A 17783-nucleotide genomic window follows, 5' to 3' on the forward strand; every position below is an offset into this window, starting at 1 on the left:
TCCATTATATGTTCCTTTGTTTTCTATTTTTCACATTTTAAGAGTGTGTTCTCCCTTTTCTCTCCCTCTCTCTTCTCCAGCTGTGATGTGTCACAGTGGTATGCTTTATCATCAGTGTTCTTCTTTTTGTAAACATTCCTGTGCTTCACTTTCTATGGCAAATATCTGTGGTGATGACTGTGCAGAAGGATGTAATTGCCCTGATGGGAAATATTTTGAAGAGTCAGTCAACTTTTGTGTGTCGATGTAAGTCATAAGAAAATAGAATCTATGCATAGGCACATTTTCCTCTTTCCAGCAAGATTTAAAGTAGTTTTCCTGCTGTCTTCCTCAAGATGTAGACTGCCTAAACAGGATAGCAAGCAATAGATGAAGATTTCATATTCTTTTGTACTAATCAATAGTGGGGCCTCATCTGTTGCTTTGTGTGCAGCCATCTACTGCACTTCAGGGAAGATATATTACTGCTTTAAAGAAGGGCAATCAAACTTTATTAATTCATGGGAAAACATGTTTCTAACACTTAAGAAAAAATAGAAAGAATCTATGTAGTAGCAATCTGTAAAGAGGGATCATACAGTGAAAGCAGATAGAAGTGTCTTTCTTTCTATCTCACAATGCAAATCCCTTCAGTTAAATGGAAGGAAATGCTCAATGAAAGGAAATAGTTTTTGTTCTTTACTTTGGGAGTGGTGAAGCACTAGAACAGGCTGCCCAAAGAAGTTGTGAATGCTCCATCACTTCAGTGTTCAAGGCCTGACTGGATGGGGCCTTGAGCAACATGGTCTAGTGGAAGGTGTTCCTGCCTATGGCATGGGGGTTGGAATTGCATGATTTTAAGGTCCTTTCCAACCCAAATTCTATGATTGTGTACTGACATTTTATAGCTCGATATCATGCAAAGTTACTGAGTTCAGGCACTGAACTAATAATTGGAATGAAAACTTGTATTAATTTCACAATTATGCAGAGCTATTGCTTTTCATTGTATATATATTTTGAAAAGATCAGTAAAGTTCATATTGTAGGGATAAAGACTGTTTCAAACTATTAAAGAGTGTGAGGTAACTTGGATTCCCATATTTTCCATGGTTTCTATGGTTGCTGTGCTGACATTCATGCTGACAGAATGAATAGAATTTGCTATAGCAATCCTTACATACCAAGATTTTGACAGTAACTTGAATGGAAACTACATATTGCCATACTATTCCCATAACTGGGAAAGAAAGCTCCTTTCTGTAAGACAAATGCACAGAAACAGCAAATAAATGATACAGAGATTGAGGAAAATCCTGGCATTGTTGAGGATGGGAGGAGTTTGCTACTGACTTCAATACAGTCAGATGGTTATCCTTTAGTTTTTGACCTTAGAAAAGTGTTGTAAATATTAAGATTAAGTTAATGAATTGTAAGGCCTGCTTATCATATTAGCTTGATAAATGGATTGCCCTTAAATCCACATTTCATCTTGCTTTTGTAGTTACATAAATATTCTTTTAACAGATCTGCCTGTCATTGTCATTACAAGGGCAAAGCCCTCCAGCCTGGAGAAATCCTAGCTACACCAACAGGCTCCTGGTAGGTTTGAGCTCCAAGAATTTTACCTTTCATGTATCACAGTCTGGATGCTACTCAAGGGTGTTGAGAATTCTTTCACATAGAATGAAAGTCTATTGTATTAAGATTTTATTTTTCTTCCACACTTAGTAATAGGGAGCCTAATAGAAATTGGATTACGTAGCTGCTTATTTTAACAACAGGATACCTGGAAAATTCTGTAAGCCAGGGACTAAAGAATATCTCAAAACACACACATAGCGGATCCAGTCCTGTTCTTAGACCTGGGGGGTGTTATGATAGCAATACGAGACTGGTTTTGGAAGAATAAACAATGTGATTCTATTTTGGAATGTCTTTCAAACAAAGGCTTGCAGAGAGCTATATTTGTGTCATTTTGTATTATTAATTCATGATGGAATCCTGACCTCACTAAAACAAGTGGGAAACCTCCCAGGTTTCCTGGTAAAACTTGTTCATTTTACAAGAAATGCTCTCAACCTGCTGATCTAAAATCATGTATGTGACTTTTGTGCCAAGCTTAATTCTTGCTGAGGTCTTATGTATTACAGTTGTTATAACTGAAGCTTGATAATCACATAGTTCAAGAGGTGAGAGTAGGGGCTTAGTTTTTCTGCCATTGCTATGCCTCTGCAATGTTTTTTTTTCCACATTTTTTGTTTTTAAGTAAAAGGAAAAAATGAGGACTAGGCTTATTGTTGAATGTGGTTTTCTCTAATTCTGTATTTTATCAAAATAGAATCAAGATGTGTCTCCTAATGTATGTGCAATTAAAAATTTTTCCTACTGTAACCTTCCATATTCCCCAGCACATATAAGGTTTTGTGTAACATTGCCAGCAACCTGAATCACTTGGCCCTTTGCTTCCACAAAGCCTGACATACCCAGCTTCTTTTTTATTTCAGTGAAAATTAGGCAATCAAATAGTACACAACCATCTTTGTGAGTCTGGGCCCTCATTACAGATCATTGGTTAGAAAACATCAAGAAATTGCTGGTCAGAACTCATGCTTTTAGAATTTAATCCTCCTTCTCCTCCCTATTTCTATTGTTTAAATAGGGTTAAGACGTATTATCTTTTTTAACCTGTACTATCTTTTTTAACATTTTCCCCTTGAATGAAGATAGGCTTGCTTTTGTTTTGCAGTCAGTGTTTAAATGGAACAGTGAAATGTATTGAAGCCACCACAGAAAATACAGGTAATTTACAGTTTTGTCTCATATTAGATTTGCCCACAAAAAGTTTTTTACGTTGCATAGTCATTCGGTTTTCTCCTTATATGTATTTGCATTACGAGATACTTAACATCACAACATGTTTAAAATAAGAGGTGAGGAGCACAAGTTGTCTTGGTTATAAAGTTTTTTCTTTTTCTGTAGCACAAATTGTAAGTAAGTAAGTCACTTGGGAAACTGAAAAATTAAATAATTGCATGTGAGGTGTAGGTCAGTATGTTCTTGTGGGAATACCTAAAATTAGGCTCACTGTCCATGTTTAGGAAGCCTGAAAGTCTTGATCTCTAGAAAGCAAATTTTTAATGAATTTCTAATGGTTTATAAGGGATTTCAGTACACTGAAAATCATGCCACTTCTAAAGATTTTGTCTACCTAAGGCATTATTATTCCATCTTTAAGAATGGGCTGTGTATCAGATCCAGGGTGCGTAGATCCAGATCCTTGATATAAATAATGCTGTAATACAAATGAAGTTATAGAATTTTATCCAGATTGTGTTCTCACGTGTACTGTAAACAGTACACACAACAAATAGACTGTGAACAAAAACAAATAGAAAACCTTGAGTGCAAAAGAGCAGTTGACCTCATTTAACCTGCATTTTGCATTTGAAGTTCATATATGCCCTGAAGGAAAAATCTACTACGACTGCAGATCTCCGGTGCCTGGATTACCAGCAGCGGGTGTGAATTGCGGGATCTCTTGTGTGAACCTTGCCATGAACTTCTCCTGTGTCCCCTCACCACCCTGTGGAAGTGGCTGCATTTGCCCCCCTGGGTAAGCTTTGGCAGAACAACCTGGAACACAAGCTACATACATATTTTTCACAATTTAACTCTGCATATTTTGTTTTACTTTTTAAATTCCAGTGGTATCACACCTCTAAATCTGAACCTATTGTTCTCTAACTTTTTGCAGATATACAAAAGGCCAACTCTTTCTTTCTTTGAGAGCCCTTTTCTCCTTCCTGCTGGTGTGATGCTTTGTGCTATAATACTGCTTCAGGTGGAGTTCTACAGTTTGTCAATGCTGAGACCATGATTCCACTATCCCATGAGATATCCAGCTTGCTACCAGTATGGCTGTTATTTGGGACTCTTTAGACAGGAGATGACTCTCACCATTTGAACAGTATAGTTTATTTGAGTGTAAAAGCAAATGTTACAAAAATTGGCCATCTGTGTTCCTGCTTACTGCCCAAGTAATTGTCTCCCCTAGACTTCTACTCAGGCTTACAGTACTGATGCCTAACCCAGATCAGGGAGGAGGGTTCTGTGGGCTGGATCCTGCTCTTTTCATGCTCATGCTTTCTGCCATTTTGAACTCAGCCAAAGTTTTTTTCTCAGCACATGTATTTGGATTTGGTGCCCAGAAACAGTCTGCTGAGCTTTGGAGAGGTCAATCCAAGTACAAAGGCTAGAAGCATTTGTTATGAAGTTACTGTCAGGATCAGCTACCACTCCCTCTGCTTCTGTTCCCTCCCATGATGCCTGATATGTGCATTTTCAGATTTGAAGAGTCAAATATGCTGTGCAGATTGCTGCAATTTGGCCTCAGGTGAAGTGCTCCCTGTTTTTTCTCAACTTTTGATTTTATTTCACTGTATGTGTATCCTGACAGTATTTCAGCTGTGCACAGATCAGAATGTAATGAGACTGCCAGAATTCCCCTTCCAGCAGCTTGTGATGTTCATAGATGATTAAGCACTGGTGAAGGACAGATTTCAGGCACAGCTATTTAAGATTTCACTGGTCGTTCTTGCCTGATATTTTGTAGTACTCTAAAACCTCTACAGCTGAGGAGTTAGCTTTCAAGACCATTACTTTTACAGGAATTAAGGCTTATTTTTAACACAAATATGTATGAATTTGTTCAAGAAATCATATAAAAACTACTAAATTTTTACTTGAACATCACCATGACATTTGCATGAACTTAAACTAGCAGCACTGTCATGAAGGTTTCTTTGAAAATTTGAAATAATTAAAATACATGTTAAAAACCAGAGCTAAAGCCCTGCTTTCACAGTCAAGTAGTATTACACCATTTCAAATCAAATGTTACTTGAATATTTTTTGAACTATAAATTATAAAAGGGATACAAACAAGCCAAATCCCAAGTTTCTGCCAAATAATAGAGTAGAACACATGAATTATTTTGTTAAGTAAGAGAATAAACAGTTTGTTATTAGATAGAAAAGCAAATGTGCAACATCTAGTGCAGTTAATGCCATAATTGCTGTTAAATTGTATTTCTGAAGCCATTATGCCTTTCAGGCTCATGGTTCCAAAAAGTGAGCACAGATTTTAGCTAGGAAGGGGTCATAAGGGTTATCTAAAGAACGGGGTTCAGAAGTTCTATTTTTTATACAAGAAAATGTTAAGCATATACGTTACGATATTAAATCTATATTGACAAGTCATGAAATCCTTGTTATGAGAAGTTTTACTGTTATGTCATTTCTTTATGCTCTTAGAATCACAGAATCAGAATAGTTAGGATTGGAAAGGACCTCAAGATCATCTAGTTCCAACCCCCCTGCCATGGGCAGGGACATCTCATACTAAACCATGTCACCCAAGGCTCTGTCCAACCTGGTCTTGAACATCACCAGGGATGGAGCATTCACAGTTTTCCTGGGCAACCCATTCCAGTATCTCACCACCCTTACAGGAAAGAATTTCTTCCTTATATTCACTCTAAACTTCTCCTGTTTAAGTTTTAACCCATTACCTCTTGTCCTATCACTACAGTCCCTAATGAGAGTCCCTCCCCAGCATCCTTATAAGGCCCCTTCAGATACTGGAATGCTGCTATGAGGTCTCCACACAGTCTTCTCCAGGCTGTACAGCCCCAATTTTCTCAGCCTGTCTTCATTTAGGACGTGCTCCAGTCCCCTGATCATCCTCGTGGCCTTCTTCTGGACTTGCTCCAACAGTTCCATGTCCTTTTTATGTTGAGGACACCAGAACTGCACACAATACTCCAAGTGAGGTCTCACAAGAGCAGAGTAGAGGGGCAGGATCACCTCCTTTGACCTGCTGGTCACACTCCTTTTGATGCAGCCCAGGATACGGTTGGCTTTCTGGGCTGTAAGCGCACACTGAAGCTGGCTCATGTTCATTTGCTCATTGACCAACACCTCCAAGTCCTCCACAGGGCTGCTCTGAATCACTTCTCTGCCCAACCTGTAGCTGTGCCTGGGCTTGGTCTGACCCAGGTGTGGGACCTTGCACTTGTCATGGTTAAACTTCATGAGGTTGGCATCAGCCCACCTCACAAGTGTGTCAAGGTCCCTCTGGATGGCATTCCTTCCCTCCAGTGTATCAACCGAACCACACAGCTTGGTGTCATCGGCACACTTGCTGAGGGCGCACTCAATCCCATTTTCCATGTCACCAACAAAGATGTTAAACAAGTCCGGTCCCAACACCCATCCCTGAGGGACAGTATGATTACTGGTCTCCAGCTGGACATTGAGCCATTGACAACAACTCTTTGTGTGTGGCCCTGCAGTTAGTTCCTTATGCACTGAGTGGTCCACCTATCAAGTTGATGTCTCCCAAACTTAGAGACAAGGATGTTGTGTGGGACAGTGTCGAACGCTTTGCACAAGTCCAGGTAGATGATGTCAACTGCTCCGCCCCTGTCCATCAGTTCCGTAGCCCCGTCATAGAAGGCCACCAAATTGGTCAGGCAGGATTTCCCCTCAGGGAAGCCATGCTGGCTGTCACCAAGCACCTTGTTGTTTTTCATGTGCCCTAGCATGCCTTCCAGGAGAATCTGCTCCCAGATTTTGCCAGGCACAGAGGTGAGACTGACTGGTCTGTAATTCCCCGGGTCATCCATTTTCCCCTTCTTGAAAATGGGGGTTATATTTCCCTTTTTCCAGTCATCAGGAACTTCACCTGTCTTCCATGATTTTTCAAATATGATGGCCAGTGGCTTTGCAACTTCATTCGCCAGCTCCTTCAGGACCCAAGGATGGATTTCATCAGGTCCCATGGACTTGTGCATGTTCGGATTCTTAAGATGCTGTTGTTTCTTGTTTGCTACCTGATTTCCACCCCTACCCACTGTTTGAGCCAATTGCCTAACATTTTTGGGTGGAGTCTTGAGTTCTTCTGGAGACTGGCACCTTATTCTAGCATCCCTAGTACTTCGAGTGCTCATAAAGTGAAGTAGCTTGTGAGTGGTATTGAAAACCTTTGCTTTGGAAATCCATGAGTGGATGGACTCTAGTATGGACAAAATGGTCTTCTTCAAGTAAAAGTGTTTTACATAGTCTATTGTTAAAATTCTTGCACAACAGCTTGCAGAATTGTAACCAGTAGTTGAAGAGGTGGCAAAGCATAAGAAACACTGAAAGTCTCTGGTATTCCATAAAAACTGAATAGAGTAGTTCAAAATTTCATTAAGAAATGAGCTGAGAATGACAGTAAATTCGTCAAGCAATGATACACTGAAAGTCACCCTAAGACTGAGCTGGAGATGCAAGAGGATAAGCTGAATTACAGAAATACAGAAGAGTAGTATGGAAAGGGACCTAATAGGGCTAAGCTGTTCTCCTGCTTTCTCCTGTCTTTAGGTGGCATCAGCAATAACTCCTGATTTTGGCAGATAATTAACTTGCATTGACAGAGACTCTAAATGGCCTCCCCACGCCATCCATTCTAGTGCTTTATTATCTCTACTCATTTTTTCTGAACACTTGACTCTTCTTCTTAAAACCAATGTAACTTTAATGAACCAGTAATTATGGGGAGGAGAAAACTCTAATCTGTGCATTCCTTTTAATTTCAACTTCAAGTGAAGTAATCTCGAGATAATTCTTTGAAAACCCATCTACCTTTGTCCTCAGTCATGTGTAGCAATGACAACTGCAGGAATTGCTCCTGTAAGGAGCAGCATTGGGAGTGTCAATAACATTTGTTATTTAAAATTAATGTTGCCAAGCAGATGGAAGCAAGAGGATAACAAAAAGTGGTAAACCACATCTCTGGTTTACTTACTCATGATCTAATAAGATATCCTGCTTTTTGCATTTAATGATACTGTTTTGTCTTAACCTTGATAGGTGTTTCCACTTTCCTTTGGTAGGCAGGTCCACTGCCCTGTATAAACTGCATTTCTTTTGTCCTGCTAACTCTGCAAGAGTTGCCATAGTCCAGCTCACTATCCTGTGCTCAGAACAGGATGGTTGCTGCTCTGTGCAGAGGAGCAGGTACGTCAGTCCAGTTGCTTTCCTGGGATAGGAGGACAAGGAGGCAGCAGAGAAGGAAGGGAATCCCAGCTGCAGCCTCAGTAACACATAGATGCTCTGCAGATTGCAGAGGGGAATAACTACATTACTTGCATTGCTTGCATAGGAGCTGCTGCCACACCCCAACATACCCATTTCAAAGTAGGAGAGCTGCAGCTGTGAGCTTTGTGAGGTCTCCACCTGTGACAGGAGGTCATTTGATTCAGAAAGCTTTTGCCAAAGCTGGTTGCTTCTGGTGGGGTTTAGACAAACACATGCAGACATGCTGATCTTCCTGTGAATTTACACTTTCATCTCAATAATTCTTTCATTTTGAAGGATGGCTGAGCACAGAGGGAAATGTTATATTCCTGACAGCTGTCCATGCACCTGGAAAGACAGGGAATTTCTGTCAGGAGAAGTGATAGCTACACCATGTTACACCTGGTGAGTAACACACATTTTGCATACTTCCAGATCATCGTGGTCTAGTCACAAAGTGAATCTGTTACAGCAAATGTGCTGAGTATATTGAATCATAAAAAATGTATATGCTTATTTATAGACAGTTCCAGAATTTATCTTTTATTAGGCTCAATCACAGACTTGGAAGAGTAGGCAGATTTTGCGGTGAGTGCTTCTTCAGGTCTGAAAATGATGCAAAAGAAACCCAAGTTAAAAAGCAGTAAAGAGCAAGTGCTTGATTCCACATGTATTGGTTAATCTCTGAAAGAAAAGACATTTGACATTTTTGAGAATAGAATGTCATGAAAGACAATCAAGGAGATAAAGGAGAAATCAAATGAATGATGGTGGTAGATACTCTGATCTTTTGGGAACTGAACTGTTTGCAGTGTGAGTTACCAGACAGTATGAGCAACTATACAGGAAGAAAATGGGGAAATAAAAAAGAATTAGAACTGGAAAACATGCTAGTGCCCAGCATCTTTCTTAGGGAGCCTTACCTGACTCATATTGACGCAAACCAGTTTTTCATCCATTATAATTTGCTAGCCAAAATATCTATTTACATATAAGTTTGGCATGGCAGCTTTTAATCAGTTAAAAACTTTATTGGCAAATCAATTGAGTTTATACACTTACACAAGCAAAACTAGAAGCTGTCAGTACTACCTTCATGCAAATTCATGAAAGTCACTGAATGTAGCTGACAGGAAAAGTAATCCTGCAAAAGATCAGTATTTATTTCTTAATCTCATTCCATACTTGTCTGAATACTTACAGGTAGTAACTGGAGGTCTTTTGCATGAAGTATGTGTGGATTTTAATCAAAATTTCTTGAGGAAAAATAGTATCTATGTTTTATGAATGTGTTATGGCATGGTATCTATACTGGAGGCTGTGATGGAAATATTTGCAGAAGGCATAAAAATGTTAAGGTTTTACATTCATTTCTTGCGCATTTTTATCATACATATGTGCCAATAGCAGAGCACTCAATGCTTTTCTGCTGTGGCATCATCAATAACTTCGAATGCAATCCGCAGAATAGCTGTGTTTGAAGGTCTGAGAATTTTCTTCCTTTCATGAATTTCTGCATGGCTTGAAATGAAGAACCCAAGAAGACTTTTTATGGAAGAAAAAAAAAAAGAAAGAAAGAAAGAAAGAAAATGATACTGCTATGAGAAAATAGTGATTGTTAATTTTCCTTACAGTGTTTGTCGGAAAGGGATATTCAATTGCACTAGCTACCCCTGTCCTGCCGTATGCACTGTTTATGGAGATCGACATTATTACACCTTTGATGGGTTAGAATATGATTATGTCAGTGACTGCCAAGCTTACCTGCTAAAGGTAGGAGGATTGTTCATATATTTTCATGCACCCCAGCGAAAGTTCCTGTGAAAGGGCAAGTATTTTGAACATTGGGAACTGATCTATAGAAACAGACATTAAGAAAACAGGTGCAGAACAGATGTCTCTGAAAGGAGGAATCTGAAAATGACATTTTGTGTTCAGCTATTTGAAAATGGTACATGGGTGTGTCCTAATGTGTCTTTGTGGTCCAGAGAAAAACGTAAAACAATGTTTTCTATCTTGATCATGCTTTCATCGCAAGGAGTGAAAAATAACACTATAGAAACTGTTCTAGAACTAGGTAAAATCTGTAGATTTTTTTAATACTTATAAACTGTGCTTGGTAGAAGGTTAATGATGACCTCTGAGGCTGCTTGGAATCCTTCTTGAATGCAGTCTACATCAGATCTGGAGCTTATGTGTATATTAATATCAAACACAATGATTTCATAATTCAACAATGAAATCCTTCATTGAGACTGTCTGGCAGCTACATGCTAATGTTCCTCATAGCACACATTTACAGTACATTGCTAGCCTTTTTTGTTTAAAAATACCATTACTGACATTTAGAAATGCTTTATATTACTAACAACACTATTGTTTATTATCATTGTTGCTATTATTGACTAAGAGTCTGTCTTCTGAGTTACAGTAATGTGTTTAGAAGAATATTGATTTTCAGTCAACCCTGACTGTCTAACCTTAAGGAAAAACATGGTTTTTCAACAAGGACTACTGCAAATATTTTATCTCATGTCTGCTTGAGTATTCACAGTCGTGAAATAAAATAGATTGGGTCCAGATTTTTTAATTTGTTAAAAAAATATTAATGGAGAGAGTGATCTGGTAAAAATAATAGCTACCTCATAACAAGCTCCTGGTTTGCATCATAGTGTCTCATAAAAAAGCTCGTACTCTTAGAGATATATGAACCTTTGCACAAGCCTTCCTCCTTTAAGATGAAAAAATAGGGGTTACTTTACCTGTAAAATAATCTTGCTTGTATGATGAGGTGGAAAGGTGGGCTGCCATTCTCAATTCTCATGCCATTCATCCAGAGAGGTGGATAACACTTTTCCAAACATTAGTATGATACTGGAATATTTTGCTTTTCCAAATCAAATGTCACCTGCCAATCTAGTGTGTAAGAAAGTACCTATCTGGAAACAAACCATAGGCTTATTTGGAGTCCAAGAAAAAAGTTGGCAGCCTCATAATTAAGGCATGTGGCACACTGCCAACAGGCCTTTCTTCAGGTGAACACGATGACACGAGTGATGATCTGCCTACATAGATCTGCTTTTCAGATTTTTTTCAGCTTGTCAAACTTTTTCCCCCCAGATGAGCTAATGTGAGAAAGTAGGGCCTAGTTTGTTTACCATTTTTCTTTTCTCTTTAGCATACGGAAAACTTTCCTGATCTATATTGAAGAACTGTTTATCACAAATTCGGCACTGCATTATTATGTCTAGAGCGGATAATGTATCTCTGAGCTCATTTTTGACTGTGAAATGTTTGGAGAAGTTTTAGGAAAAATAAAAAAAAAAAAAAAAAAAAAAAAAAAAAAAACCAAAGGATGGATGGGATCATATGGCAGATGCCCAAGGGCTTTGAGGGAATTAAGACACAGAACTGATGAACTATGTGCTGTGCAATCCTGGAATCAGGGGAATGGAAGATGGCAGTATAACCAAGTATTCTAAAAGGACTTTATGGCTGAATTTGGCAGGAACAGACCAATATGTCTAATTCGCATTTGAAGGAAACGAATGGAAATTATAATAAGGAGCAATGACAATTAGGAAGAGTTGTATTCTTTTTTTAAAAAAAGAAATTAATGCATGATAAATCTTCTGAGTTATTCCATGAAGACAATAAGCACATGGATGATCAGGTCAATATGTGAATATTTTGGCTTAGAGACCTTTTGGAGACAAATTTCAACAAATATTTTTTAGAGCGTAATTTCTCATAGGATGAGAGTGCAGATTGTTTGAGACCCAAATTAAAAGTTAGAAGTTAAAAGACAGGAATAAATGGCCTTTTTATAGAATGGAGAGACTCCAGTGACATCCCACACAGATCCATGCTGAGATCTGTGTTCACCATCTTCACAAACAATTTTGAACAGGTGGTCTGAGAACTGAGGTGGAGTATGCTGATGGTAGAGAATCAGTCTGGACAACTGAAACAAAAACAAACCACCAAAACGTGTAGAAGATTTTATGGCAGAAAACACTGCATGATAAAATGGAGGATGAAATTCAACAACGAAATATACCAATCAGTGAACAGAAAAAAAAAATTAACTCTGCTGCCATGAAGATAGGCACTAAATTAGCTACAGCTATGCAAGAATGGAATTTTACGTGAGAAAAATATATGAAACAGAGATAATTGGCATCTTCCTAGTGGCAGCCTGAGTGATAATCCAAAGTGTCTTCCGTCCTCTAGTTTCACATACTCTCTTATTTGTATGTACACAGTTACACCACAGTTGTACCACATACATGTGTGCAGTTGTACCACATACTGATATGGCTAAACTACATTATATGTGCAGACATGATAACATGGTGAGGCTGCTCTCTTTTGAAATACACTTTGTGGCTCTTAGAACAGAGGTTTCCATGGCTGTCTCTTTATAACCATCCCTACACTGTGCAGTGACATTTTGTAATAGTATCAGAGTAGTATGATGAGTTTCCATTGAGCTACTCATTGTTCAGAAAGTATGCAAGAAAGCCCTGTCTCTTATAGCCTATTACCTGAAAAAACAAGCCAGATAAAAGGTGGAAAAACATATGTGGTTGCAAAAGTTTAAATGCCTTGCCCAACACCTTGTCAGGCACAGCTGTCCAGGGCAGTTTTGCGATCTAAACTATGCTACCTGTTCTACAAACCAACATATAAATATATACATATATATATTTATATTTAAGTTAAATTGTAGAATCATAGAATGGTTTGGGTTGGAAGGAACGTTTAAAGACCACCTAGTCTAACACCCACCACCATGGGAGCTATGTGCTGTGAGCTTTGTGTTCCCCATCTGTGAGGTAGTACAGAACATCATAGGTTTGATCATTACTAGTACACAATCCATTGATATACTGGTAATTCTCAGTGTTGTGATGAGCTGATTTTTACGAAAAACATCTAAAAGACTCACCAAACACCTGATATTGAAACATCTGAACTGGTTGTTATATTATATATCAAACACTGTAATAACTTTGTCCTTTCCTTTTTCTAATTTTTCGTGTAAGAAGTGGATTGCTTTGTCTTTGTTATCTTACGTACTCTAAAGAAAGGCGTTATAGCAGTGCAATAAGGGAAATAATACATGCCATAAATTTGTTAGCATACTAGTTCTTCCCATATGTAGAACTGAGTCCAAGAATTATAATCTGAATCCCATATCCCCAGTGGCATGATAATGCACTATTCCCATCAACATTACCAGCCCCCACTGTTTAACTGTTAGCCTCCCTAAATGTGATCTGTTTGAACCACTCTTTTATTTGTCACTGTATTGCACTATAGCAAACAAAGTAGTCATCCTTACCTTACACTATGTTTTTAATAAGGAGTTCTTGTGCTCTTATGGGAGAAAAATCAAATATCAACTTTCACCCAATTATGAATCCTCAAATTTTGTTTTCAACATCAGTATCATCTGTCAGGCCTTTTTGTTTAAGGTGACAGTAGATGTATGAATAAGCTCTTTATAACTAGTTCAACAGATATATCTCTTGGTCATAAAATGACCAAAAAGATTTAATGCAGCAATTAAGAAATTAGGACAGTAATGTTTCAGAAAGTGATAACTTCGTCTCTTTCAGGGAATTAGGAGTTACATTACACACTGAGAAGTGAATTCCCTGTATGGATAAATGACATTCACAGAGAAGACATCAATACTTGCTTCTAACATTTTAAAACTTCAGTAATTTCAGAGGAAAACCAGAAAAAATCTTATCAAATTCATTTGAATTTTATCAGTGTAGATCATGTAAACATATTGTTTTAGCAAATCTGAATATTGATGAATTTAAGCCAACTAATTTCTTAATTAAAAAGACTTAAATAGCTTGCTTTCTTCTATTTTATTCTCTCTTTGATGAGCCTACAAACTTTCCCTAACAAAGTGATGTTATTATTCTAGGAAAATTTTACTGTGTATTATCTATACTTGTCTATTTCTTCCGCTTGTCTGCTTCATAAACTTATGCCTTCATAGTAAACTTACTCTTTCTGTCACATATCTTGGCCTTTGTCTAGCTTTGCAGTGGTTTTGCATCCTGCAGTTCAATCCAGTTATTAAGGCTTGTTGAGTCTGTGTTCTTAGAACCCCTCAGACTTGTTCTCTTCTGAAAATCAGGACTATATTTTCTCTGATTCGAGGGAGTGTCCAAGCAGGAATTTGGATAGTTAGTCTTCCCATCAGAATATACTTAAATGTGAGGGAGCTCTGTTGTAATGCTTATCTGCTGTTAAAAAAAAATCCCATCAAACTAACAAAACAACCCACTGAGGTCTTTCCATTAACTTTAGTAGGTTTTCAATAAGGTCCTAAAGCCAAAAAAATGAAGGACTCTTTTATTCTTGTATCCTGAAAGATGGAGGTCAGCAGAACTAAGCCCTCATCCTCAAGTATTCACATTTTATGGATTAGTCTAAAGTAATACTTTAAAGTATGTGGTAAAAATATTTTCACTTCTTTTCATCTGACATTGGACGTTTTGCCATTTTAAAGTCACCTTTTCAGTCTTTTTGATGAAACCATGCAAGCTGCTTTAAAGGCAAGTTTATCACCAGATTTAGTGTGTTGGAGGATCATTAAAGCAACAACCAGACATCTGATCAAATAATTGAACTGTTATGCCAATCAGAAGCATGGATGTAAGTCTTCTGGGTCAGGAGACACCACATGAGAGCCCATTTGTTAAGGCAGAGGTTCATTCAACAAAACATGCATGATCTGGTGAACCAGCATGTATGATCTCATGAACCAGTATTACAGTTTCCCAAATGATTACTCTATTGATGAGCAGCTCCCAGTGTTAGGTACCTGGTCTGCCCTGGGGAATACAGGAAGGGAACTCTGTTCTTGCATACCCCTTCTTTTGTAACTTGAGGCAAGTTCAAAGCCCTTAGTTTATGATGTTTTTAATAGAGTGCTTAATACAGAAGTTAATTGATGCGCTGATAATCTTTTACCCTTTTTTGCTGATGTATTTATCTTCTTTGGTAAATTTGTTAAATGGTGACTGGGCAAAAGATGAAGCAATTGCACACAAAGCAACAAATCTTCAACTACTCATTTGTCACACAGAAGTAGCCTTTACCTCATTTCCTCTTATTGAATACCTGTGACATTTTGAGCATCTTTTTTCAACATTCTTTGTGCCAGGTAGCCATAGATCCATGAAGTTCGCAAACTTGTAGAATGAAATAGTATTTTGCAGGGTGTCTCTCTGAGCCTGTTTGTAAAATGAATACATTCTGCTTGCTATCACCCTATGGAGGACTAAAGGTGCTTGTTGAATGTTGTCAGGCTGAATGTTCATATTTGAGACTAATATTTTCTTTTAATAGGCTCTGAAGATTTTAATGGGAAAGTAAATAATGTTGTACTTGAAATTACAGGTATTTTAAATTTTTTAAGTAATTTTCATCTACACGTGGAATGAAACTGTAACATGGGGCTCCAATCAGACTGCCTTTACTTTTTTAATTAACATACCTAATCCTCAAAGCCACATTCCAGCAAATGGTTTCATGAATAAATGATATGACACCTAAACAACTTGTCAAAAAGTTTATAGCAGCAGCAGTTGTGTAGAAACAATGATGTGTTTCTTGACAGCTTGTATGCAAATTTGTATCCAAAAAGAGACTACAATTCAATGAAAAATGTTATTTAGTGTAAACATTTTGCCCTGCTCTAGTTGCAAAGAATACCAACAATTTGCTTTTTATCATAGAATAGTTAGGGTTGGAAAGGACCTTGAGATCATCTAGTTCCAACCCCCCTGACATGGGCAGGGACACCTCACACTAAACCATATCACCCAAGGCTCTGTCCAACCTGGCCTTGAACACTGCCAGGGATGGAGCATTCACAGCCTCCCTGGGCAACCCATTCCAGTACCTCACCACCCTAACAGGAAAGAATTTCTTCCTTAGATCCAATCTAAAGCTCCCCTGTTTAAGTTTTAGCCCATTACCCCTTGTCCTATCACTACAGTCCCTAATGAATAGTCCCTCCCCAGCATCCCTGTAGCCCTCCTTCAGATACTGGAAGGCTGCTATGAGGTCTCCACGCAGCCTTCTCTTCTCCAGGCTGAACAGCCCCAACTTTCTCAGCCTGTCTTCATATGGGAGGTGCTCTAGTCCCCTTATCCTCCTCATGGCCCTCCTCTGGACTTGTTCTAACAGCACCATGTCCTTTTTATGTTGAGGACACCAGAACTGCACACAATGCTCCAAGTGAGGTCTCATGAGAGCAGAGCAGAGGGGCAGGATCACCTCCTTCGACCTGCTGGTCACGCTCCTTTTGATGCAGCCCAGGATACGGTTGGCTTTCTGGGCTGCAAGCGCACACTGAAGCTGGCTCATGTTCATTTTCTCATTGACCCACACCCCCAAGTCCTTCTCCACAGGGCTGCTCTGAATCTCTTCTCTGCCCAACCTGTAGCTGTGCCTGGGCTTGGTCTGACCCAGATGTAGGACCTTACACTTGTCATGGTTAAACTTCATGAGGTTGGCATCAGTCCCATGATTTCAGAGTAAACCTTCTGGATGCTCTCTTTTATCTTGGGCTTTGGAAGTCCTATAAGGGTCAGTAGTGAGCTCCCTGTTGGAGACATCCCTTTCCATCCTTGTCAACAGCTGGAAGGCAAAGTGTTCAGATAACATTGGCTTGTACCTATCTTTCCATTTGTTCTACTCCTTCTGTGAGCAAAAGATTTCATTGCAGTTGGCAATGGATTTATGCCCTGGTTTCATTTTCTCCAGATCAGTGATTGCAGACTCAATTACCTCTACATGCCTTTCTGTCTCCACCACCTGATTCTCCAGGCCATTAAATTATACAGCAAATGAATCACTTTTATTCTCCAACAAAGGAAAGTTTTCTTTCAATTTGTGCAGATTAGTATGGAGGTCTTCCAGGAAAGGCTTAAGGAAAAGTTTCTTGCCATGAGAATGGCAGTTTGGAGGCAGTGCGTGAATGGTGTGACTCAGAAGTTGGATCCTCTTTCTGAGGAGCTTGCCATTTTGTGACCACACAGCTTGAAGAAAGTGACCTTTTTGTCTTGAATTTCTGCTTTGAGTTAATGTTCAGCATCCAACAGCCCATTGGCTAGACTGTGTCTGAAATGTTATAATCTGACGGCTGCCTGAAAAGGCAGCTCACTGTAAGCATGACTGAGTTGGATGACTTCTGACGGGTATAGCTTTGTGAACTCTTGATGCCTATCTTCTACTGGTACAGTATTAAAAGATGAGCAAGACCCAGCATCATGTGCTGATGTTTCAGGAAGCTCTATGGTGTGTTGGCAGCAGCCAAAGAAAAGCCTTTTGTTGTGTTTGAAGTGGGAAGATACTCAGGCTATTCACCTGTAGGTGCTGCTTAGCAGTTTATGGCCTTGGACCCTGGATGTTGTCGGTAAACTATGAGAACTGTGAATTAAATTTACTCAGATTTCGGTCAGAATATGAGTATTTTTTGTTTTGAATGCGTAGGAACTAAACTTCAGCAGTGCAAATTAGTGCATTTAACATCAGTTATACTAAAAAATTAAAAGATTTGTGGAGGTTCCAGCTCTCTCACTCCTGCCATCATTTGCTGGAGCTCAAAAAAGGCAAATTTATCATCACTATATCTTGTTATT

General features: G+C 38.7%; 1 protein-coding gene across 1 annotated transcript in view; it reads left to right on the forward strand.

Annotated features, from left to right (window-relative positions):
• Positions 1 to 17783, forward strand: part of OTOGL (otogelin like) — a 95698-nt gene that overhangs the window by 29216 nt on the left and 48699 nt on the right. The window contains exons 21-26 of the mRNA XM_034063322.1: positions 81 to 246; positions 1507 to 1581; positions 2729 to 2781; positions 3433 to 3595; positions 8401 to 8508; positions 9738 to 9876. Of these exons, the coding sequence (XP_033919213.1) occupies positions 81 to 246; positions 1507 to 1581; positions 2729 to 2781; positions 3433 to 3595; positions 8401 to 8508; positions 9738 to 9876 (704 nt within the window). The remainder of the gene's footprint in view (positions 1 to 80; positions 247 to 1506; positions 1582 to 2728; positions 2782 to 3432; positions 3596 to 8400; positions 8509 to 9737; positions 9877 to 17783) is intronic.

Source organism: Melopsittacus undulatus, chromosome 5 (genome assembly GCF_012275295.1).
Source record: "Melopsittacus undulatus isolate bMelUnd1 chromosome 5, bMelUnd1.mat.Z, whole genome shotgun sequence".
Lineage (NCBI taxonomy): Eukaryota > Metazoa > Chordata > Aves > Psittaciformes > Psittaculidae > Melopsittacus > Melopsittacus undulatus.